The 19,714-nt window shown below is 40.2% G+C and overlaps 2 protein-coding genes across 11 annotated transcripts in view; one reads left to right on the forward strand and one right to left on the reverse strand.

Moving 5' to 3' along the window:
* Nucleotides 1-3,754, forward strand: part of corin (corin, serine peptidase) — a 186,432-nt gene extending 182,678 nt beyond the window's left edge. For all 6 annotated transcript variants that reach the window (XM_072252756.1, XM_072252760.1, XM_072252758.1 and 3 more), the window contains 2 exons: nt 296-429; nt 2,402-3,754. In XM_072252756.1, the coding sequence (XP_072108857.1) occupies nt 296-429; nt 2,402-2,578 (311 nt within the window). In that variant the 3' untranslated portion in view covers nt 2,579-3,754. The remainder of the gene's footprint in view (nt 1-295; nt 430-2,401) is intronic.
* A 7,530-nt stretch (nt 3,755-11,284) lies between these two features.
* Nucleotides 11,285-19,714, reverse strand: part of LOC140195086 (phospholipid-transporting ATPase VD-like) — a 198,564-nt gene continuing 190,134 nt past the window's right edge. For 3 of the 5 annotated variants that reach the window (XM_072252765.1, XM_072252763.1, XM_072252764.1), the window contains exons 22-24: nt 16,500-16,687; nt 14,970-15,072; nt 11,285-14,246 (exon numbers count right to left, since the gene is read on the reverse strand). In XM_072252765.1, coding sequence (XP_072108866.1) covers nt 14,055-14,246; nt 14,970-15,072; nt 16,500-16,687 — 483 coding nt within the window. In that variant the 3' untranslated portion in view covers nt 11,285-14,054. Of the gene's footprint in view, nt 14,247-14,665; nt 15,073-16,499; nt 16,688-19,714 lie in introns of those variants that run through there. The other 2 variants (XR_011885354.1, XM_072252766.1) reach the window with 2 other exon arrangements.

The following is a 19,714-nucleotide window of genomic DNA, read 5'->3' on the forward strand; positions in this document are numbered from 1 at the left end:
ATGGCCATTTAAAGTTTTATACATAAAATTAATTGTCACAAAAGGACACAAAGTTTCTCAATTTATGAAAGGAAAACATTCCTGAGAATATTTAAGCAAAATTCTACAAATAATAGAAGCTAAGTGTAATGCATTATGACTGTTTGGGTACAATGTGTGGCAATATGTAACTATTTTCTGTAGCAAAAAATCAAATATTTCATATTTTGATGAATAATTGTAACTAGCACCATTGTAATTATGAGGTGTGATAATGTAATAGCAAAGCTATAATTTCTTGGAATTTTCATTTCAGATCCAATGAAGCTTCAGGAAGGAGAAGTCCGCATTATATCCTATGATTATTGTCGGAACGCCTTCAGATCTGAAAAAATCACTTCTCGAATTTTATGTGCAGGTTATCAACATGGAGCTGTGGATACCTGCCAAGTAAGGGACTTATGAATATTTTGTTAATGCAAAGTCCAGCACATCTTGCATTTGTGATGTTTTGTCTGGCTAATTGGATGGCTTTGCAAGATACTAGAACTCAGCTAGCATGTGGTTGAAGTATTTCTTTTCATCCACCCTTCCTTTCCTCCACACTCTGCCTGCCCCCCCCACCCAATTTAAGATTTGAATTAGTGTTTACTACCTGTTGCTGCAATTTCATAGGTAAGGTAGTGTGGCTCCTACTGATGTCATGTGAAGTAGGGGAGGAGAATTGGGAAGAGGGATTAGCCACAAAAGTTCTTTCGTTGGCCAACATGTACATAATGGTTGCAATGGCACCTTCATTTTGCAAATTTATGTGATCCTATTGTGGGGATGACAGAGACTATCAAAGGTGCTATCAGGGTTATTAAAGGGTTTGATCAATCTAACTGCTTAATATGGTTTTCTGGATCCTTTTTCTATTTCATCCTGAGATTACAGCATAGAACTGCATCATTTTCCCCCCTCTTCTTTCACAGTCATAGTCATAGTCATACTTTATTAATCCTGGGGGAAATTGGTTTTCGTTGTCATGTCACAATACCACTCCCACCTACCTCTTGTCTTTCCATATTTAATTATTAGCTTAATCTTTGTTTATGCCTGATCTAAATAAACCTTCACTTGGTTCAGACACTTCCTTGGAGTTCTAGAGTTCTGCATTATCGCAAATCTAGATTTAAATAAAGGACTGTCCGGATGTACTTTCTCAGATATACACAAGCGGAAATGCTCTTACCTAGAAGCTAGATTTTAGGTATACATGGTTAATCAAATCAGTAGAATAAATTTGATTCACAAAACTAAATAGCAAAATAAGACAGATACACAATAGCCTGTGCTATAATCTGGAGCAAAAAATGAGCTGCTGGAGGGACCACAGGTCAGTAGAACCTGTGGAGGGGGAAAAAAAGCAATATCAAAATATCCTAGCTCTATGAATGTTTAATACCAAACATTCACATTTCAAAGGGGTTGACTTACCCCATTGATTACACAATGACCTACAAGGAGTACTATACTCTTGTAACAATTGACTTTGGCTACAGAAGCACCATTTCTTGTTGTACCAAACTGTAAATCCACATTTTCCATATATTTAAAGCCTTCTACAGTATGTAAAAGGAACTACTTCCCTGAACTCATTGTTGGGTATATTCCCTTGACTTATTGGCAAGTGTTTTCTCAACTTATGGACCAGAACAACCAACTCCATTTTTTCCCCATGCCCATCCCGAAACAGGAAAACAATTTATTTACAATAATCAAGGCGCAATCTACAGATAATTGTTAATCGGGTACGATGTAAAATCAAGTCTTAAAGAATTTTATATTGGAGTTTTATTGGGAAGCAATGTTTTACTTTTTAATTTATTGGTATCTGAGCTTCACTAGTAAGACCAGCACATTTAACTGCTGATGGGAAGATGGTAGTGGGCTACGTTCCTGAACTATCTCACACTTTCTGATAAAGATACGCCCACAACGCTGCTGGATAGAGTTTTCTAGGATTTAGACCTGGCAACAACAGGACTCAGGATATATTTCCAAATCAGGAAGGAAGTACAACTTGGGAGAGGAACCTGCTGATGGTGGCGTTCCCATGCACCGTCAGCCCTCATTGTCCTTGGTGGGTTTGGGAGGGGTATTGTAGTAACTGTAGTGGACAAGTGCACACTGTAGCCACTATATGTACTAGTGTTGGACTTGCCAATTAAGTAGCTGTTTTTTATCAGTATAATTGGATAATATTTAGATATAATTGGAGCTGCACATAAAGAATGCTTAATTTTTAATTTTCTTGTGAAATTAGTTAGGTTATCTTAAACTCAATTTATCCAGTGCAAACCTTGGCTAAAGAGTCTTTTTTTTTTAAAGGAGTATTGGCCTCCATTGCTGAACCCCATTCTGTATTTCTGTTGAGCAGGGTGACAGTGGAGGACCCCTGGTTTGTGAGCAGCCTGGAAAGAGATGGACATTATTTGGTTTAACCTCTTTGGGACGTCATTGTTCTGGAACAATCCATCACCCTGGCTTATACTCCAATGTAACTCATTTTGTTGAATGGATTGAGAGACAGATCTACATTCACACATTTTTATAAATGAATTATTTAAAGGCCAGTACTGCAGCATCCCAGATGAGATGTCAAGCAGGAGGCAGAATTGTGTACATTGACATGGCCAACAAAATCACTTCCTTTGTGATTGCACTTTTGTGTTCACTGAAAATATCTGATAATAATCATTCCTATCACCACTCTTGACCTTCGTGTTTATTAAAAAGATTTGGTAATCTAATTCATTTGGAATAGCTACATCAATCTGCTCTACTAGGCAATTAGATCCAGCAGTGCTTATAAATATTGACCTGAAGGACATTAAGAAATATTTGTGCCATCAGCAACACATTAATCATCTGTTGGTTTGTCTTGAGTTTTACATTACAGTATTTCCATTTCAAAACTGTACAACCCTATATGCCCTAGGTCATTCTGTGCTGCTGAAATAGTCTATGGAAAAAATCATCACCTTTAACCTGACTGTTCAAAAAATTATCTTGCACATTCTTCACGAGACTGCCTCACATTGAGAATGCTGGTGAGAGGATAAATCCTTTCATATTTTTCAGAAGCATTTATTGGTTGGTCTATTTTGCTTCAGTGCAAAACTGTCAAATCCAAAGTTGAATTCTAGACCTGTTCTACGTAATGATATTTCTACAATATTTTTTATATCGTAAATGTAATCATCACTGTAGAATATTTTCAGCATGTTGATATCAAAAGTGCATTTGGTAGCTTCAACAATGATTTGTTAACTGGACTATGAGTTCAAACAAAATGTATTTCATGCAGTAAAATTCTTCCCTGACTGTCAAGTAGGTGGCATGTGGGAAAGAGAGCAGGGTTTAGATGGGTGATTATGAACTGAAAATGTATTTAAAATTACATAACTAATTGATTTTGTAGTATTAATCATATCAGAATAAACTTGGTCTACGTAGCACCTTACAATTTTAAAGTAGGAAGCAACCATGCAAAGCACGAATAAAGTGCACTTCTCTAGAATCCATAGTGTAATTTTATTACCCTAATTAAGTTTATAATCAAGATATAAATAAAACGGGGACACAATCAGTGGCATGGAGCTTCGTAACAGTAGTTCAAAAAAATATTTTCTGAGGGTCTCATCTTTCATTCTGAATTAAGCTTATTTTCCTTCACAGTTTGATACTTTTTTGTATAAACATGAATGAAATAAAATCTTTCTTGCCCCTTCACTGGTGTTATTACTCTTTATATTGTCAAATATTCATTATATGTGAAATATGCAAACTTAACTCTGTTACAAAGCATTGTGTACTTTTAATAATACTGTTGTTAAGTGGTAATAATGTTCTTACCGCAAGTTACTCTTTGATCCCAATGTTTGGTTTTGGCTCATTCTGTGCGTTCACATTGCACTTTGTCTAAATAAATATTACACTTTGATTATAGAACTTTCAATGATGTAATACTATAAGCTTAATTTAGAAATGAGAAAAGGGTTTTTGAGAAATATCTGTAATGAACAAAGTAACATTCCATGTAAAGAAATAACTGCATTTCAGAAAATATTCTTATATTCCTTTTTCTAGGTGCGCTCTTAAAAATAGTGTGTTTACAAATTATTTTGGTGTTTTAATTGATGTTTACAAATGCCTTGGTTCAGGGGTTCCCACCCTGGAGTCCATGGATCCTTTGATTAATGGTAGGGATTCATTCTATAAAAAAATTGGGAACCCCTGCATTAGTTGATAGGCAGTGATGCAGACTGGTTCCACTGTTAGCACCAGATGAAATGAGAGTCATTCACTTGTTAAGACATAATCTAATAACTCTAGTTCTTGCCTTTAGGAGTTTGGAATCTGAAAATTCAGGTTGCCGTTTTGTTGTCTTCAATAATAAGTGCACCTCAAATAAGGTTTTGGACTTGAGCTTCTGTGATTTAACTGGTTATTCATTACATTGATGCATTTTAGTTTTCCAGTGCTGTGTCATCAAATTATGATGTTATTAAGCAGAAAGTTGGGAGTGCAAATAGGGTACAGGAGTATTCAGGGAAATGCACAACAGAAATGTGGAGGCTGTTTAGGGAGCACTTGCATGGGGTTCTGGATAGGTTTATCCCATTGAGGAAGAGAAAGGATAGTAGGGTGAAGGAATCATGATTGACATGAGATGTGGGACATCTAATCAAGAGAATGAAAGAAGAGTACTTAAGGTTAAGGAAGCAAGGATCTAGGAAGTTACAAGTAGCCAGGAGGGAGTTTAAGAATCATCATCAGTGATGACTTACAGTTGAGTATGATTATTCTGGTGGCTGCTCTGGTCACTTGTGGGTCTTGAGATGACTGAAGTGGCCAAAAAATGATCCACAAGCCCTATTGCAGTGTTGGCAGGTGTAGGTCATTGAAGTGGTGGCGGATGTAGCTGGTTGGGCCTTTCCCAGTTTCTCCTTATGGTGAAGCCTCTTAGTCTCAGTAGCACAGTGGAGGTATTCTTCAAGCTGTGCAGTCCCCTCATAGGCAGTCCATCTCCAGCTTTTCCTATCCCATGTTAATTTCTCCCACCCATTCAGGGTGATGTGGCACTTCCTCAGGCGGGCCTTGATATTGTCTTTGAATCACTTTTTCTGCCTTCCAGGAGTGCACTTTACATTCTTAAGTTGATCAAATAGGAGTTGTTTAGGGAGGTGGGAGTCAGGCATGCGGATGATGTGGCCAACACATCACAATTGGTGTTTAGTCAAGATTGTGGCTATGGAGTTAATGTTAGCTTCCTCCAGGATGCTGGAGTTAGTATGTCTGTTCTTCCAGCTCAGAATCTTTTGGAGGCATCTTTGATGGTAAATTTCCAGGGATTTTATGTCTGCTGTATGTTGTCCATGACTCCGCTCCATATAACAAGAAGGGCACAATAGCTTTACTCCTCAATACCCAGAGACTAGACTGACATCTACATCATTTATATTGTAATTTGTCCTCTACTGTGCCTATTGTCTTGTTTATTATTTATTGTACTGCCCTGCACTGTTTTGTGCACTTTATGTAGTCCCATGTAGGTCTGTAGTCTAGTGTAGTTTTTGTGTCGTCTTACGTAGTCTAGTGTAGCCTTGTGCTGTCTCACTTAGTCCAGTGTAGTTTTGTGTTGTTTCATGTAGCACCATGGTCCTGGAGGAACGTTGTTTTGTTTTTACTGTGTACTGTACCAGCAGTTTATGGTCGAAATGACAATAAAAAGTGACTTGACATGACTTGGTTGGAAGTTTAGGAGCTTTTCTGGAGCAGGTTGGTGATGTTCAGATGAAGACCCGGGAGCTGGTATGCTCTGGCAAAAGCTTCCGTTATGCACTGCAGATCCTCCTCAGAGTGAACCATGATGGCGTTGTTGAATGCATATTGGAGCTCCGTGATGGAAGTAGCTGTCACCTTGCTCTTTGCCTTGAACCTGTTAAAGTTAAAGAGCACCCCACCCCCCCCCGCATCTGTCCTATAGAGAATCTGGACTCCTTGTGCAGGTCTTGGCCAGTGAGGTGAAGAATGATCACAATGAAAATGGCAAACAGAGTTGGGGCAATGATGCATCCCTGTTTGACCCTAGTCTCAAACTTGAACTGTGCTGTTTCATAGCTGCTGTTGTTGATGACTGTTGCACTTATATCATTGTGTAAAAGCTGCAGGATCTTGAGGTATTTTTCCAGGCACCCAATTTTGGACAGTACCTGCCAATGGGCAGGATGATTTGCAGAATCAAATGCCATGTAAAGTGGGAGATTTTGTTCCCAGGCTTTCTCCTGTAATTGATGTGCTGTAAAAATCATGTCAGATGTCCCTCTGGCTGGACGGAAGCCACACTGAGACTCAGGAAGGAGATCTTCGGCTAGAGTGAAAGCTGGTCATATAAAATTTGGGCGAGTACCTTTGCTGTTGTAGAGAGGAGGGAGATACCTCTATAGTTTCTGCAGTCAGCTTTGTCACCCTTTTTGAAAAATGTGACAATCAGGGTGTCCCTGAGTTCAGCTGGAATCTTCTCCTGGTCCCAGATCTTAACAAGCTGGTCATAAATATGATTTAAAAGTCTGTGCCACCTTCCGAAAGAATTCCTTCTGGAATTCCATCAGGCCCAGTGGCCCTGTTGTTCCTCAATTTCTTGTGAGCCGTCTGCACCTCTTTGATACTAGGAGGCTTACTCAAGTCCTTCTTCGTGGGTCATTGTGGGAGCTAGTTGATGAGTTCAATGTCAACAGTGGTGTTAAGAATAAGTAGCTCCTGAAAGTGTTCATTGGATTGAGAATTGATAGCATCATTGTCCTTTAGCAGTCTTTGTCTATCTTGGGAGTGAAGGAGGTTTAGGCCACGGTGGTTTGGGGCATACACTGCCTTGGTGGCATAAATATGATATCACCAGACTCAGCAAGCTGCTGTATTTCTAGGGCCCTCAGTCCACCACTGATTCTTTATTTCCTTTACTCTATGCTGGACTATGGCTTTAGCTTTGCAGTTGGCTACTCTTTTTGCCTTGCAGTTGATGAACTTCTGCCAGGCACAGAAAGCTTTCCTCTTGTTGATAATTAACTCTTCTATTTCATTGTCATTTTCATAAAACCAATCTTTGTTTTTCCCTGGTCTTGTATCCAGTGATGTTTCTACAAGCATCAAGGCTGGTGGTCTTCAGTGTGGTCCAGTGTGCTTCAATGTCCTCCGGATAATGCTTTGGGAGTCTTTCAGAAAGGGCAGCCTGGAGATGTTATACCTTCACTGTGTCTATTAGGGTCTCGATATTGAACCTGGGATGGCTCAGCTTCTTTTGCACTCTGCTCTTCCACATGATTTTGATGGTCATTTGTGAGTGAATAAGCCGGTGGTCCAGCCATCATCAGCATTGATCATGGCTCTTGTATGCTTTGTGTCTCTGCGATCCCTTCTCTGAACAATAACTTGTAAGATGCAAGTCTTTGAACGGGGCTACATCTACAAAGTTTTCACCTTCTTTCCCTGACAGAACAGGGTGTTGGTGATGGTCAGGTCATGTTCAGCACCCTTGGAGAGTGAGAGCACTCCACTGGAGTTAATGCTGCCAATACCTTCCTTCCCCATTGCACCTTTCCAGGAGTCACTTTCCCTGCCAACTCTAGCACTGAAGTCTCCAAGAAGAATCTCATTTTCCTTGGAAATATTTGATAGTCTGCTCTCTAAATCAGCATAGAAGGTCTCCTTAACATGTTCTGGTCGGTCTAAGGTTGGTGCATCGCCATTCTGTTGTTAGCGAGCTTAAGGCAGATGGTCATGAGGCGCTCATTGATGCCAAATGGCAATTCAGAGAAGTGATTGATGATGCTGTTCTTTATGGCGAATCCAACTCCGTGGATACACAAAATAATCTGCAGATGCTGGGGTCAAAGCAACACACACAACACGCTGGAGGAACTCAGCAGGTCGGGGAGCATCAGTGGAAAAGATCGGTCGACGTTTCGGGCCAGAACCAGAGGCTGACAAAGGGTTCTGGCCCGAAATGTCAACCAATCTTTTCCACTGATGCTGCCCGACCTGCTGAGTTCCTCCAGCGTGTTGTGTGTGTTGCAACTCTGTGGATTCCGGGTTCGTCTGATGATTTCCTCTTCCAGAAAAAAGGTGTATCCACCCTTCTCCTCCTTCAATTGCCCTTCCTTGGCCAATTGCATTCACAGAGAGCTGCAAGGTCAATATGGAATCTTCTCAGCTACCTTGAGACGATAGCAGCACATCTTTCGTATGATTGGTGGTTTCACTGTCCATAAGTGTTCGCATATTCCAGGCTCCAAAATTCATATGCTTTTGTTTCAGGTCGCAGTTTGGTGATCCCACTGGATGCGGTAATCCCCTCAGGAGTGAGAAGGCAGGCTATTTTTAGGGCACCTTTTCTAGCCCTTTCCCCATGTGGGGTGAGCAGAGCGGGTCCCGAACAGGGCTGCTCAGTCATTGATGCAGCTGCCAAAAAGCTCTATCTGCCTCAGTCCAAGAGCATGGCGACCGTATCTACCACCCACTGCCTATGTGCCAGGTTGTGGCTGGGAGCTCCCAGACTTCACTGTTCTGCTTCTGTCACCACAGGGCTTTGTCCAAGTTGGTCAATCAGATTACCAAACCAGGATAAATATCTTTTAACATGAGGAGACTGATGCAGAAGCAACCACCACACGGTCCTGGACAGAGAAAAGACCAGAATCCAATGGCATGGAGACTGAGACGATTTGGGGGGGGGGGGGGGGCTCTTCTGCTGTAGCCTTCCTCCGCCTTTGTAGCCATTGTGCTGGTCCTCATAGTTTCGAGATTCCAGAAACTCTAATTTACCACCAATTTACCACTAAATTTAAGAATAGACTTAGCAGAGCAAGAAGGGGACACGAGAAGGCCTTGAGGTGTAAGATTAAGGAAAACCCAAGGTACCTACAGTTGGATGACTAGGTTGAAGGTAGGACCGATCAGGGACAGAAGAGAAAACGTGCCTGGAGTAGGAGGGAGTATGGGAGATGCTTAATGAATACTTAACTTCAGTATTTACCAGTGAGAGTGAGGTTGACGAATGTAAGGACAGAGTAAAACAGGATGATTTACTGGAGCATGCTTATGTTAAGAAAAAGGAAGTACAGGAACCTTTGAAAAAACTTTAGCATAGGTAAGTTACTGGTGTCGGACAGGATATACCCCAAGTTACTACAGAAAGCAGGGGAAGCTTGAGAGGATTATAGGTCGGCAAATGTAATACCTCTGTTGAGAAAGGTAATAGGGAAAACCCTGGGAATTATAGACCAACGAGTCTTATGTCAGTGCGTAAACTATTGGACAAGATTCTTGTAAGACAATAATTATGAATGTTTGGAGAAGCATAGTCTGATTAGGCATAGCCAGCATGACTTTGTAAGGGGTAGGTTGAGTTTCACTAGTCTGACTGAATTCCTTGAGGAAGTGACAAAACAAATTGCTGAAGGTAGAGCAGTGAATGTGATGTGCATGGATTTTAGTCAGGCATTTGACAAGCTCCCCATGGTAAGTTCATTCAGAAAGTCAGGAGGCAAGCAATCCAGCCAAACTTGGCTGCATGGATTCAGAAGTGGTTGTCTACAGAAGGCAGAGTGTGGTCGGAGATGGAGCATTTTCTACCTGGAGTTGGTGAACACTGGTGTTCCACAGTGATCTATTCTGGGACCCCTGCTCTTTGTGATTTTTATAAATAACCTGGATAAGGAAGTTAAAGGGTGGGTTAGTAAATTTGCAGATGACACGAAGGTTGGTGGAGTTGTGAATAGTGTAAAAGGTTGTTGTAGGTTACAATGATATGATATTGTATATTGCACATATTGTAGGTGACATTGATATGATACAAAGCTGGGCCAAGAATGGGCAGATGGAGTTCAATCTGAAAAAGTGAAGTCACACACTTTGTAATGTCGAACTTGAAGGCAGAATAGAGGATTAATGTCAGGATTCTTAGCAGAAAAGAAAAGAGGGATCTTCGGGTCCAGGTACATAGTTGATAGCATGTTTAAGAAAGCATGTGATATGCTGGCCTCCGTTAGTCAGTGGAGTTGAGTTCAAGAGCCACAACATAATGTTGCAGCTCCATAAAACTCCAGTTAGACCACACTTGCAGTGTGCTTAGTTCTGGTCCCTCATTATAGGAAGCATGGGTGCAGAGGAGATTTACCAAGATGGTCACTGGATTGGAGAGGATATGTTGAGTGAGCTAGTGCTTTTCTCTTTGGAGTGAAGGAGAATGAGAAGTGACTTGATAGAGGTGTCGTCGTGGCTATCCCTCGAGGTCAAGGATGATGGTCTTTGTTCTGAAGAAGTGGCCCACAGAGTGAAGATGCCTGTGCATGTATTTGTTTAAGGTGTACTTGATGTTGCACTCCAAGAAGCACACTATACTTCACAAATCAAACAACTGATTCCAATGGCATGGAAACCATGATGACTGGAGCTGATGGATTTGTTGCAGCCTTCATCTGCCTTCACAGCCGTTGAGTTTGAAGTAACTTTGTCCACCTGTTCCACCGTTGAGGTCTTGGATGGACTGTTCTTTGTCAGGGACTTTGTTACGGCCATGGGTGACTCTATCAGGAGCATAGCTCCAGAAGGCATTGCTCTCGGCATCACAGGACCACACAAGCTTCTTCGTGGATTGTCACCTTGTCGTGGTGTATACAATGACAAAGCGACATAGAGTGGACAGCTAGAGGCTTTCCCCCAAGGTGCAATAGCTAATATGAGAGGGCATAATTTTAAGGTGATTAGAGGGGTGTCAGAGGTAAAGTTTTACACAGAATGGTGGGTGTGTGGAAGACACTGCCAGGGGTGATGTTAGAGGCGCAGTAGATTAATTAGTGACATTTCAGCAACTCTTAGAAAAGCAAATGGATGAAAGAGAAAATGGAGGGCTATGTGGGAATGAAGAGTTAGGCTGATCATAAAGTAGGTTAAAAGCTGGCTCAACATCATGGGCTGAAGGGCCTATACTGTACTGTTCTATCTTTGAAAGAACCACTTTCTAGGAAAAGCAATGTTGTACGAAGATTAGGACAAATACACTGCATCAATTAACATCCAATTCTCTGCCACTGATAACTATTTACAAAATTGATCGCTGATACAAGCTATCTTTTAAAATACAAGTATTTCTCATTCATCTCATGCATTTTTCTTGGATGTCCAGAATAATGAAATTGTTAAATCCTTTACAACTTCTTGTTAATCTTAATTAGTAATATAATATCACTTTTAGCTTAACATTTTATTGTAATTTGAATCAAAATTGAAAATTCAAATTATGCCCCTTTACAGAAGGTACATATACAATTGCTGGAAGAACACAACAGGTCTATCCACATTTGTCATAAGAGAAATTTTGCTTAATTTGTTAGCAATAAATCCTTTAAATGGGTACTGATGGCTTTATTGTGCAACTCATTGATTCTAACATATTTTGAAAATATGACCATTCAGATTGCAAACATAAAAGATCTAAAGTACTGCAAATAAATATCCGAATATATCACCAAAGGATAAAGCGAGAATGATGCTGCCTGGTTCAGAGGGCATGTGATATCATGGGAGGCTGGATGAAGTTGAGTTGCTTTCTCTGGAGTGCTGGAGGCTGAGGGGAGATCTGATACAGGTTTATAAGATTATGAGAAGCAGAGATAGAGTAGACAGAGAATATCCGTTTCCCGGGTTTAAAATGTCTAATACCAGAGGGCATGCATTGAAGTTGAGAGGAGGTAGTAGCTGAGAAGATGAGGAATAAGTTTTTTTACTCAGTCGTGGATGCCTAGAATGTGCCGCCTGGTATGGTGGTAGAGTCAAATACATTCGAGGATTTCACGAGACATCTGGATAGGCACACGGATGTAAGGAAGATGGAAGGATATGGATATTGTGTAGGTAGGAAGGATTAGGGTTTGGGTGTTTTTGATTGCTTTTTAGCTGGTTCGGCACAACACTGTGAGCCAAACGGCCTGGTGCTGAGCTGTACTGCTCTATGTTCTGTTTTAAGAAGTTAACTAAGCAAGAAGAGATCTCAGTAGTATGAGGGAGGGCAATCACTGTTGCTATGACTTTCAGTAGTTTCCTTCTTTAAGTGAACACTGTTTTCATGAAAGCTGCATTAACAACGTCACATTCATTGCAAAGCATGACACACTGCATATACTCTCCCTAATGTTATTAATATTAAGCTATTTAAGCAAGATGAAACAACTTGTATACTTGACTGATATAATCCATTACAATTATTTGTATGGCATCATTCAGAAATCTTCACATTTATTAAAAAATACTATTTTAAGAAAAAACAACCATTCTCTAAGGTCAACAGTACACATGAGAATAAATGGATTATGAAAATTATGTCCATGTTAAGAACAACATAAATATGGAATCATCACCTGATCAATATTGGAAATGGCAAGCTTCGGACAACATAGACAAACTACAACAGTGCTAAGCATCCCTGTGTGGAATAAGTTGGGAAGACCTCAGGTTCAAACTTCAAAAAAATATTCAGTGTTCTCAGGGATAGCGCTGGACAGTATATTCAGTTACAAAAAAATACATTCTAAATACCAAATGAAACACCATTCCATGAAAACCAGCATATTCCAAGATAAAACATTCATGCACTACTGGTTTTACAATGTATTTCTTTGTGGTTAATGTGTCACTTCCAACTGGGGATAGTTGACACAACCCCAAATGGCACATGGAGAATTGTGATTGGCTATTTGAGGCCTCATCTGTTCCCTGTATTAACATACCTCAACATCAGAAGAAATTAGTTGGTGACTATCGCCAGCAAGTACAAGAGTCTGAAGATGCCTCGCCAGTTTATAGATATCAGCCAGAACATTGTTGCCTCTTACTTAAATAGGCCTTGTGTCCTCCCTTATACCATTGACCAGACAGCCAGGATCGGTCATAACTTGTCTCAGGGAAAAAGAATGGAAGAAATTAGGCCATAAAGCTACTGGAGAAAACCTAATAATAATTACATCCGGCATGAAGATAGCATTTCATTCCAATTATATCCGGGAAATATGGAATAGATTGAACCGAGTGGGGAATATTTGGCAGGTGCAATTTTCTCATGGGAAACTTATGCTACTAATCCTGGAGTATCTCAAGAGAGGCAAATTCATTTCCTGGCATTCCTGCAACACTACAATCCACTTCACAAGGTTTGGAAGCTAGAGACACAATCAGTAACCTTTACAATTATTGGGAGCCAACCACAGAAAGTTGGAGACATAATGTTAGGAGATAATTTAACCTTGCCAAAATTTTTTTTTAAACAGTGGCAGCTTGTGGAATTAAACTTTTTTTTAATGATGCAAATGAAAGTTGGACAAGAATTTCCTGAAAGGTTGTGACCAGCAAAATTAACACTGACCTTTCCAGGCACACATCACTTCTACATTTCCTAGGAATTTAATTAGCAAATCCCAGAATGCGAAATTTTGTATTAAAACAGAGGTGGAATAAATAATTCCTTCTTTAAAGCCCTTATTACATGAGATTTGAAGCAAGAAGCTATCAAGTTATTATTACATTTTAATGTTTTGAAAAGAAATATTCATGAAATATTTCAGTTTTAACATAAATCAATTTGATGTATTAAACGATGTGGAGATTAGTCATAGATTTAAAAAAACCTCTTGAAACATTATTAAAAGAAAACACCTGAAATGTATTATTGAATCATTTTGAGTCTATTTTGTGTTGAATTGGCATAAATATTTGCATGTAGGTTGAACCAATTTAAGTAGGCAATCAATGCTCTGCAGAAAAGATATAAAAGATAGAGACATGAGTCACTTTTGCTTGAGTTTCATTAAATGTTTGTGTCCAATTTGAGTTATGGAGATAATGGCATAGATTTTGATAAAATTCCAGGCAACAGTGGTCCATTTAATTCAGTACTTGACAGACTTAAATTGAAAAAAATAGACAAAATTCTTGACACATGCCATCATAAAGGGACCATCATTTGTTTTGCATTGGATTCAGTAAAAAGACCCAATTTGGCATTGAGAAGTTATGTTATTAGCAGTAATAACAGATGATAATGAATTACACACTGAGTTTAGATGAACACCAAAACTTTGACCCAAGGCTGTCTCACTGAATTTGTCCTTTTGAGTTGCTGCTGCCTGGAAGGCAGGAAGCTGGAGTTCAGAGTTACATTCCTTGTTAGTCTAAAAGGAGACAAAGAATTGTCATTTGTCTTGTGGGCAAGTCCTACACTCCACATTGCAACCACCCTTAGTGACATGATTGACTTCAGGAGCTTACTCTTCAAGGAACTGTGGGCATTGGTGTGGATTCTATGGGGCACCCTATTTCTCTCTATAAGGAGTATTATTTCAGAGAGTGCCCCTCAGCATGGCAACTCAGGTTAGTTTCCAAAGAAAATGGTAGCGCAAATACTGGCAAAAGCATTTACTCCTTCACCTACAGAAGGAGATAACCAATTTTTTTTAACCTCTACATGTTCCAAGTGGATAATGGACCCACATAGATAGAGGGAATTCTGATAACTCATCAGTCTTACCTCAGACTGGAGTGGAAAGTTTTGCATTTTTAGATTGTAAAGCATTTCCTTGGTTGTTCTCACCTCAAGTCATGGGTGCATCCAGCCCATTAAGGACAGCATATCCCATATGCAACTTTTGAAGAAAGGCAGAGTCTTTCCTTCTTTAAGTAAAACATTCAGCCTCTGGCCAAATATGTTGCTACGTTCTTTTGTTATTTCATTCAATGAAATCAGAGCTACTACTGTTATGGCTCCTGAAATATTACAGAAAGTTATCACCACTGAGCAGCTTTTTTTGTTGAAAAGATTATGTTGCCAAGGGAGCTGGTGGTGCTTAGGACCTCTACAATTGGTGCTGCACGCACTGGCTTGACGTCCTGCACACCTGGGTTAAGCCTTTCCGTGCTTTATCTCTCAACCTGTCCAACTGACGAGCCTTGAGCAATGGCGATGGGAATACCGTTCCCTGGAAAACCCGGAAGTACCATCTGAAAAGAAAAGCCAGGAGTTACTTTGCTAAATTGTGAAGTTTGAATCCTCAAGGACAAGTAGATTTTGGGTCAAAGTAAGCTGCTAAAATATTAATGATCTAAACCAGGAGCCCAATTCATCTCCAATCTGCTGGGGGAGGTTAATGGGTCAGCATCTGTGGGAGGAAAATCATCGCCTTTTTAGGTCGAGAACCCTGCATAAGAACAACAATCTGGTTCTTTCACGAATAACATTGCAAGACCTTTTGTAAAATAAATTGTGGACTTAATTACTTGAATTTAATTGCCCTGGCTGTCATAGTGAAATTGGAATTAATTCCTCTGGATATTTGTCCAGTAACTTAACCGTTACATATCTTACCTGTGCCAGCACACAGCGATCTCCTCACCTGCTATCCCACCCCAATTATGCACCTTTGGTGATTCAGACATCATTGGAAAGCATAGCATTCAGTTTCAACACACTCACTTATATTCAATTTCATCTCACCATTATCTTTGATCCCTCCATTTCTAAATTTCCAATACTGATTACAGTTTTTAAAGACTGATGTCTTTGATTTTATCTTCAGATCAAATAGCCCCTTAGTCATTGGCTTCATCCCTTTCTATTGACAATCTGAAATTTAAAGTGTTCATTTTCAGCTGAACTTCACTTAGCCTGACTCTGACCTTAGTTCATGTGATGCTGTGCCCCCTGCCTTCTTTGTTACATGCAGACTCACCAATTACAATACCTTCTTGGCTAGCCACTCTTATTCAGTTCTCCTTATATCCAGAGTCTTCCATAATTTTGTCGTCTATGCACAAGTCCAGTTTATCTATCATCCCTGTGATTGGTGGTTGACAATGGCTCCCAAAGGAAAAATGCCTTAATTTTAAAATATTTACACTTCTTATTCAACCTTCAAGAAATTTTGCTCCTCGTGTCTGTAATTTTCTAAATTCCTTTGACTCCCTCAATCCTAGTCCATTCCTCAAATAAATCATTCCACCACACATCCTGGTGTCCTTGCTTTGAAAATGTCCTCTTAAATTTCTATCCTTCTTCCTTTGATACAGACCTTGAAAAATACTGCTTTAACCAAGGTTTTGGTTTTCCTCCTTCCTTCCTTCATTTATTTATTTATTTACTTACTTACAAGACTCACTCACTCAACTTTATGTTGCTTAGTAATTTGTTTGTGAAATGCCTTGGGACACTTCTCCCTACTCCAAAAGCACTTTATAACTGTTAGTCATTGCTTTCCTCGTGGATGAGGACTTGTCCATTGGGCCAGCCCAGATTTGCCAAATTAGTTCAAAGCATTCTCCTGCTTTCATGGCTAATGTGCCTGAGAAATCTGAGAACGAAATTTCAGTGGTACACTTTTACCGAAATTTCACATTTCATGTTTTATGAAAATTAGTAATGTTAATATTACCTGGGCAACAAAGCTACCAATGTCGAAAGGATGCAGACCAGGTAGAAGAGTGGTTGTGCCAGTTGATATTCCATGATCCAGTATGGATTTGACGGAGGGTTGCAGTTAACACAAGTTCCACTAAAGATTAACGCAAACACGAAATAAAAAAGAAGACTGCCAAACATTACAGTCCAATGAATCCAAGTCTGAAATAGAAATAAATTGTTAACTGGTTCTTGTGTTTAAAAATATTAAAAATCTAGAACCCAGTAAAGAACTATTTTGAAACAAATTAAATACTTGCTGATATTAGAGAACCTAATCCCTATTATATTCAGTAACTTACCTGATGATAGTTTTCATTTAAATTTTAGTCATATAGCACAGAAACAAGTCCTTGGGCCCAAGTGCCAATGCCAACCTAGATATCCATCTAAGCTAGTCCTATTTGGCAATGTCCAGCCCATAGCCTTCTAAATCTTTCCTATCCATATCTTTTAGAAGTTGTTATCCTACTGCCTCAACTACTTCCTCTGGTAGCTCATTCTACAAACATATCATCCTTTGCATAAAAAGTTGCCCCTCAGGTTTCTATGAAATCTTTTCCCTGTCACCTTAAAACTATATACTCTAGTTCATGATTCCCCAACTTCGAGAAAAAGATTGTATGCATTCACTTAGGAAAGAGATCAGGAGAGCAAAAAGAAGACATGAGGTTGCTCTAGCAGACAAAATGAAGGAGAATCGTAAGGGCTTCTACAGATATGTAAAGAAAAAAATTGGTCCACTGGAATATCAGAATAGTAATCTATGTGTGGAGCCAAAAAAGAGATAGGGGAGATCTTAAATGGATTTTGTGCATCCGCATTTACTCGGGAGATGGACAGTGTTTATAGAAGACAGGCAAAGCAGCAGCAAGGTCATGGATCCTATACAGATTTCAGAGGAGGAGGTGTTTCCTTGAGGCAGATCAGGGTGAACAAATCCTCAGGACCTGACAAGGTGTCCCCTCGGACCTTTTGGGAGGCAAGTGCTGAAATTGCAGGGTCTCTAGCAGAGATATTTAAATCATCCTTAGTGACAGGTGAGGTTCCAGAAGATTGGAAGATAGCTAACGTTACTCCACCGTTTAACAAAGGCTCTAAGAATAAACCAGGAAATTATAAGCTGATGAGCCTGACATCAGTAGTAGGAAAGTTGCTGGAAAGTTTTCCAAGGAATCAGATAGACATCATTGATTAGGATTAGGCAGCATGGCCCTGTGTATGTTAGCTCGTGTCTAACTGATCTTAAACAGATTTATGAGGATGTTATCAGAAAAGTTGAAGAAGGAAGGCAGTGGATGTTGTCTACAAGGAATTTAGCAAGGCATTTGACAAGGTCTCGCATGAAAGGTTGGTCAAGAACGTTCAGTCACTTGGCATGCGAGATGATGTAGGAAATTAGATTAGACATTGGCGTTATAGGAGCAGCCAGAGAGTGGCAGTAGATGGTTGCATCTCTGACTGCAGACCTGTGACTAGCAGAGTGCCGCAGGTCCGATGCTGGGTGCTTTGTTGTTTGTCATCTGTATCAATAATCTGAATGATAATGTGGCTAACTGGACCAGAAACTTTGCAGATCACATCAAGATTGGGGTTGTAGCGGACAGCGAGGAAGACTTGCAGTGGGATCTGGACCAAGGTAGGTCTTACACAGTGAACGATAGGGCACTGAGGTGTGCAGTAGAACAAAGGGATCTGGGAATGTAAGTCCATAATTTATTGAAAGTGGCGTTACAGGGTCGTAAAGAAAGCTTTAGGCACATTGGCCTTCATAGATCAAAGATCCTGAGTACAGGAGTTTGGGTGCTATGTTGAAGCTGTTTAAGATGATGTTGATGGGGCCTAATTTGGAGTATTGTGTGAAATTTTGGTCACCTACCTTCAGGAAAGATGTAAATAAGATTGAATTGGTACAGAGAAATTTGTGAGGAATGGAGGAGCTGAGTTTATAGGGACAGACTGAATAGGTTAGAACTTTATTCCCTAGAACAGAGAAGACTGAGGGGAGATTTGATAGAGTTATACAAAATAATGAAGGGTATATAAATATGGCAAATGCAAGCAGGCTTTCTTCTCTGAGATTAGGTGTGATTACAACTAGAAGTCATGGGTTAAGGGTGAAAGGTGAAATGTTTAAGGGAACATGAGGGGAAATTTCTTCACTCAGAAGGTGGTGTGAGCATGGAATGAGATGCCAGTGCAAGTGGTGGATGCCATTTCGATTTCAACATTTAAGAGAAATTTGGATAGGTACATGGTTAGGATGGGTATGGAGGGCCATGATCCAGGTGCAGGTTGATGGGAGTAGGCAGTTCAAATGGTTTGCACAGACTAGATGGGCCAAAGGACCTGTTTCTGTGCTGTACTTTGCTGTGACTGTACAACCCTATCATGATTTTATATACATTTTTGTAAGATTTCCTCTCTGTCTCCCATGCTCCAAGGAATTAAATCCTACCTTGCCCATCTGTCCCTATAACTCAGTCCCTCAAGGCCTGGGAACACACACTTGAAAACCCTTTCTGCACGCTTTACAGTTTAATTACATATTTCCTATCACAGGGTAACCAAACGAAACACAATACAGTGCAGCCTTACTGACAAATTGTATAATCATATCATGACCTCTCAACTTTCCTACTCAATGCCTTGACTAATGGAGGTCAAAGCACCAAAAGCCTTCTTCACCACGCTCACCTATGACTCCAGTTTCAGGGAAACAGTTCTGTAGTAATTCCCAAGGTGCTGCTGTTCATTGTGAAACTCCTATCACGATTTGACTTTCCAATTTGCAACACCTCACATTTATTTCAGTTGAAATTTATTTGCCATGGGAGACATTGAAAGCATGTGAAGTATGGCAGATGTAGATGGGAAGGGACTGAACAAAGGGGGCTAGAATGAAGTCAAGGTATGCGGGCACGAGTTCAGTGGTGCAAGAGTAGGCAGAGACAATGAGCCTCCCCAGACAGTCAGGTCTGTGGGTCTCGGGTAGGAGGTAGGAACAAGGAGGTAGGGGTAAACGAATTATGAGTTTGGTGGCAGTAGCTGGGAGCTTTTCAGAGTTGATGAGGTTAGTGAGATGTCCAAGAGCTGCTGCCTGGCCTCAGCAAGGTAGTGGTCACTACAACACCACCCCTTTGTCTGCTGGTTTGATGGTAAAGTTGGGATTGGTATGGAAAAAGAGTG

The sequence above is a fragment of the Mobula birostris genome, chromosome 3 (genome assembly GCF_030028105.1).
Source record: "Mobula birostris isolate sMobBir1 chromosome 3, sMobBir1.hap1, whole genome shotgun sequence".
In the NCBI taxonomy this organism is placed as follows: Eukaryota; Metazoa; Chordata; class Chondrichthyes; order Myliobatiformes; family Myliobatidae; genus Mobula; species Mobula birostris.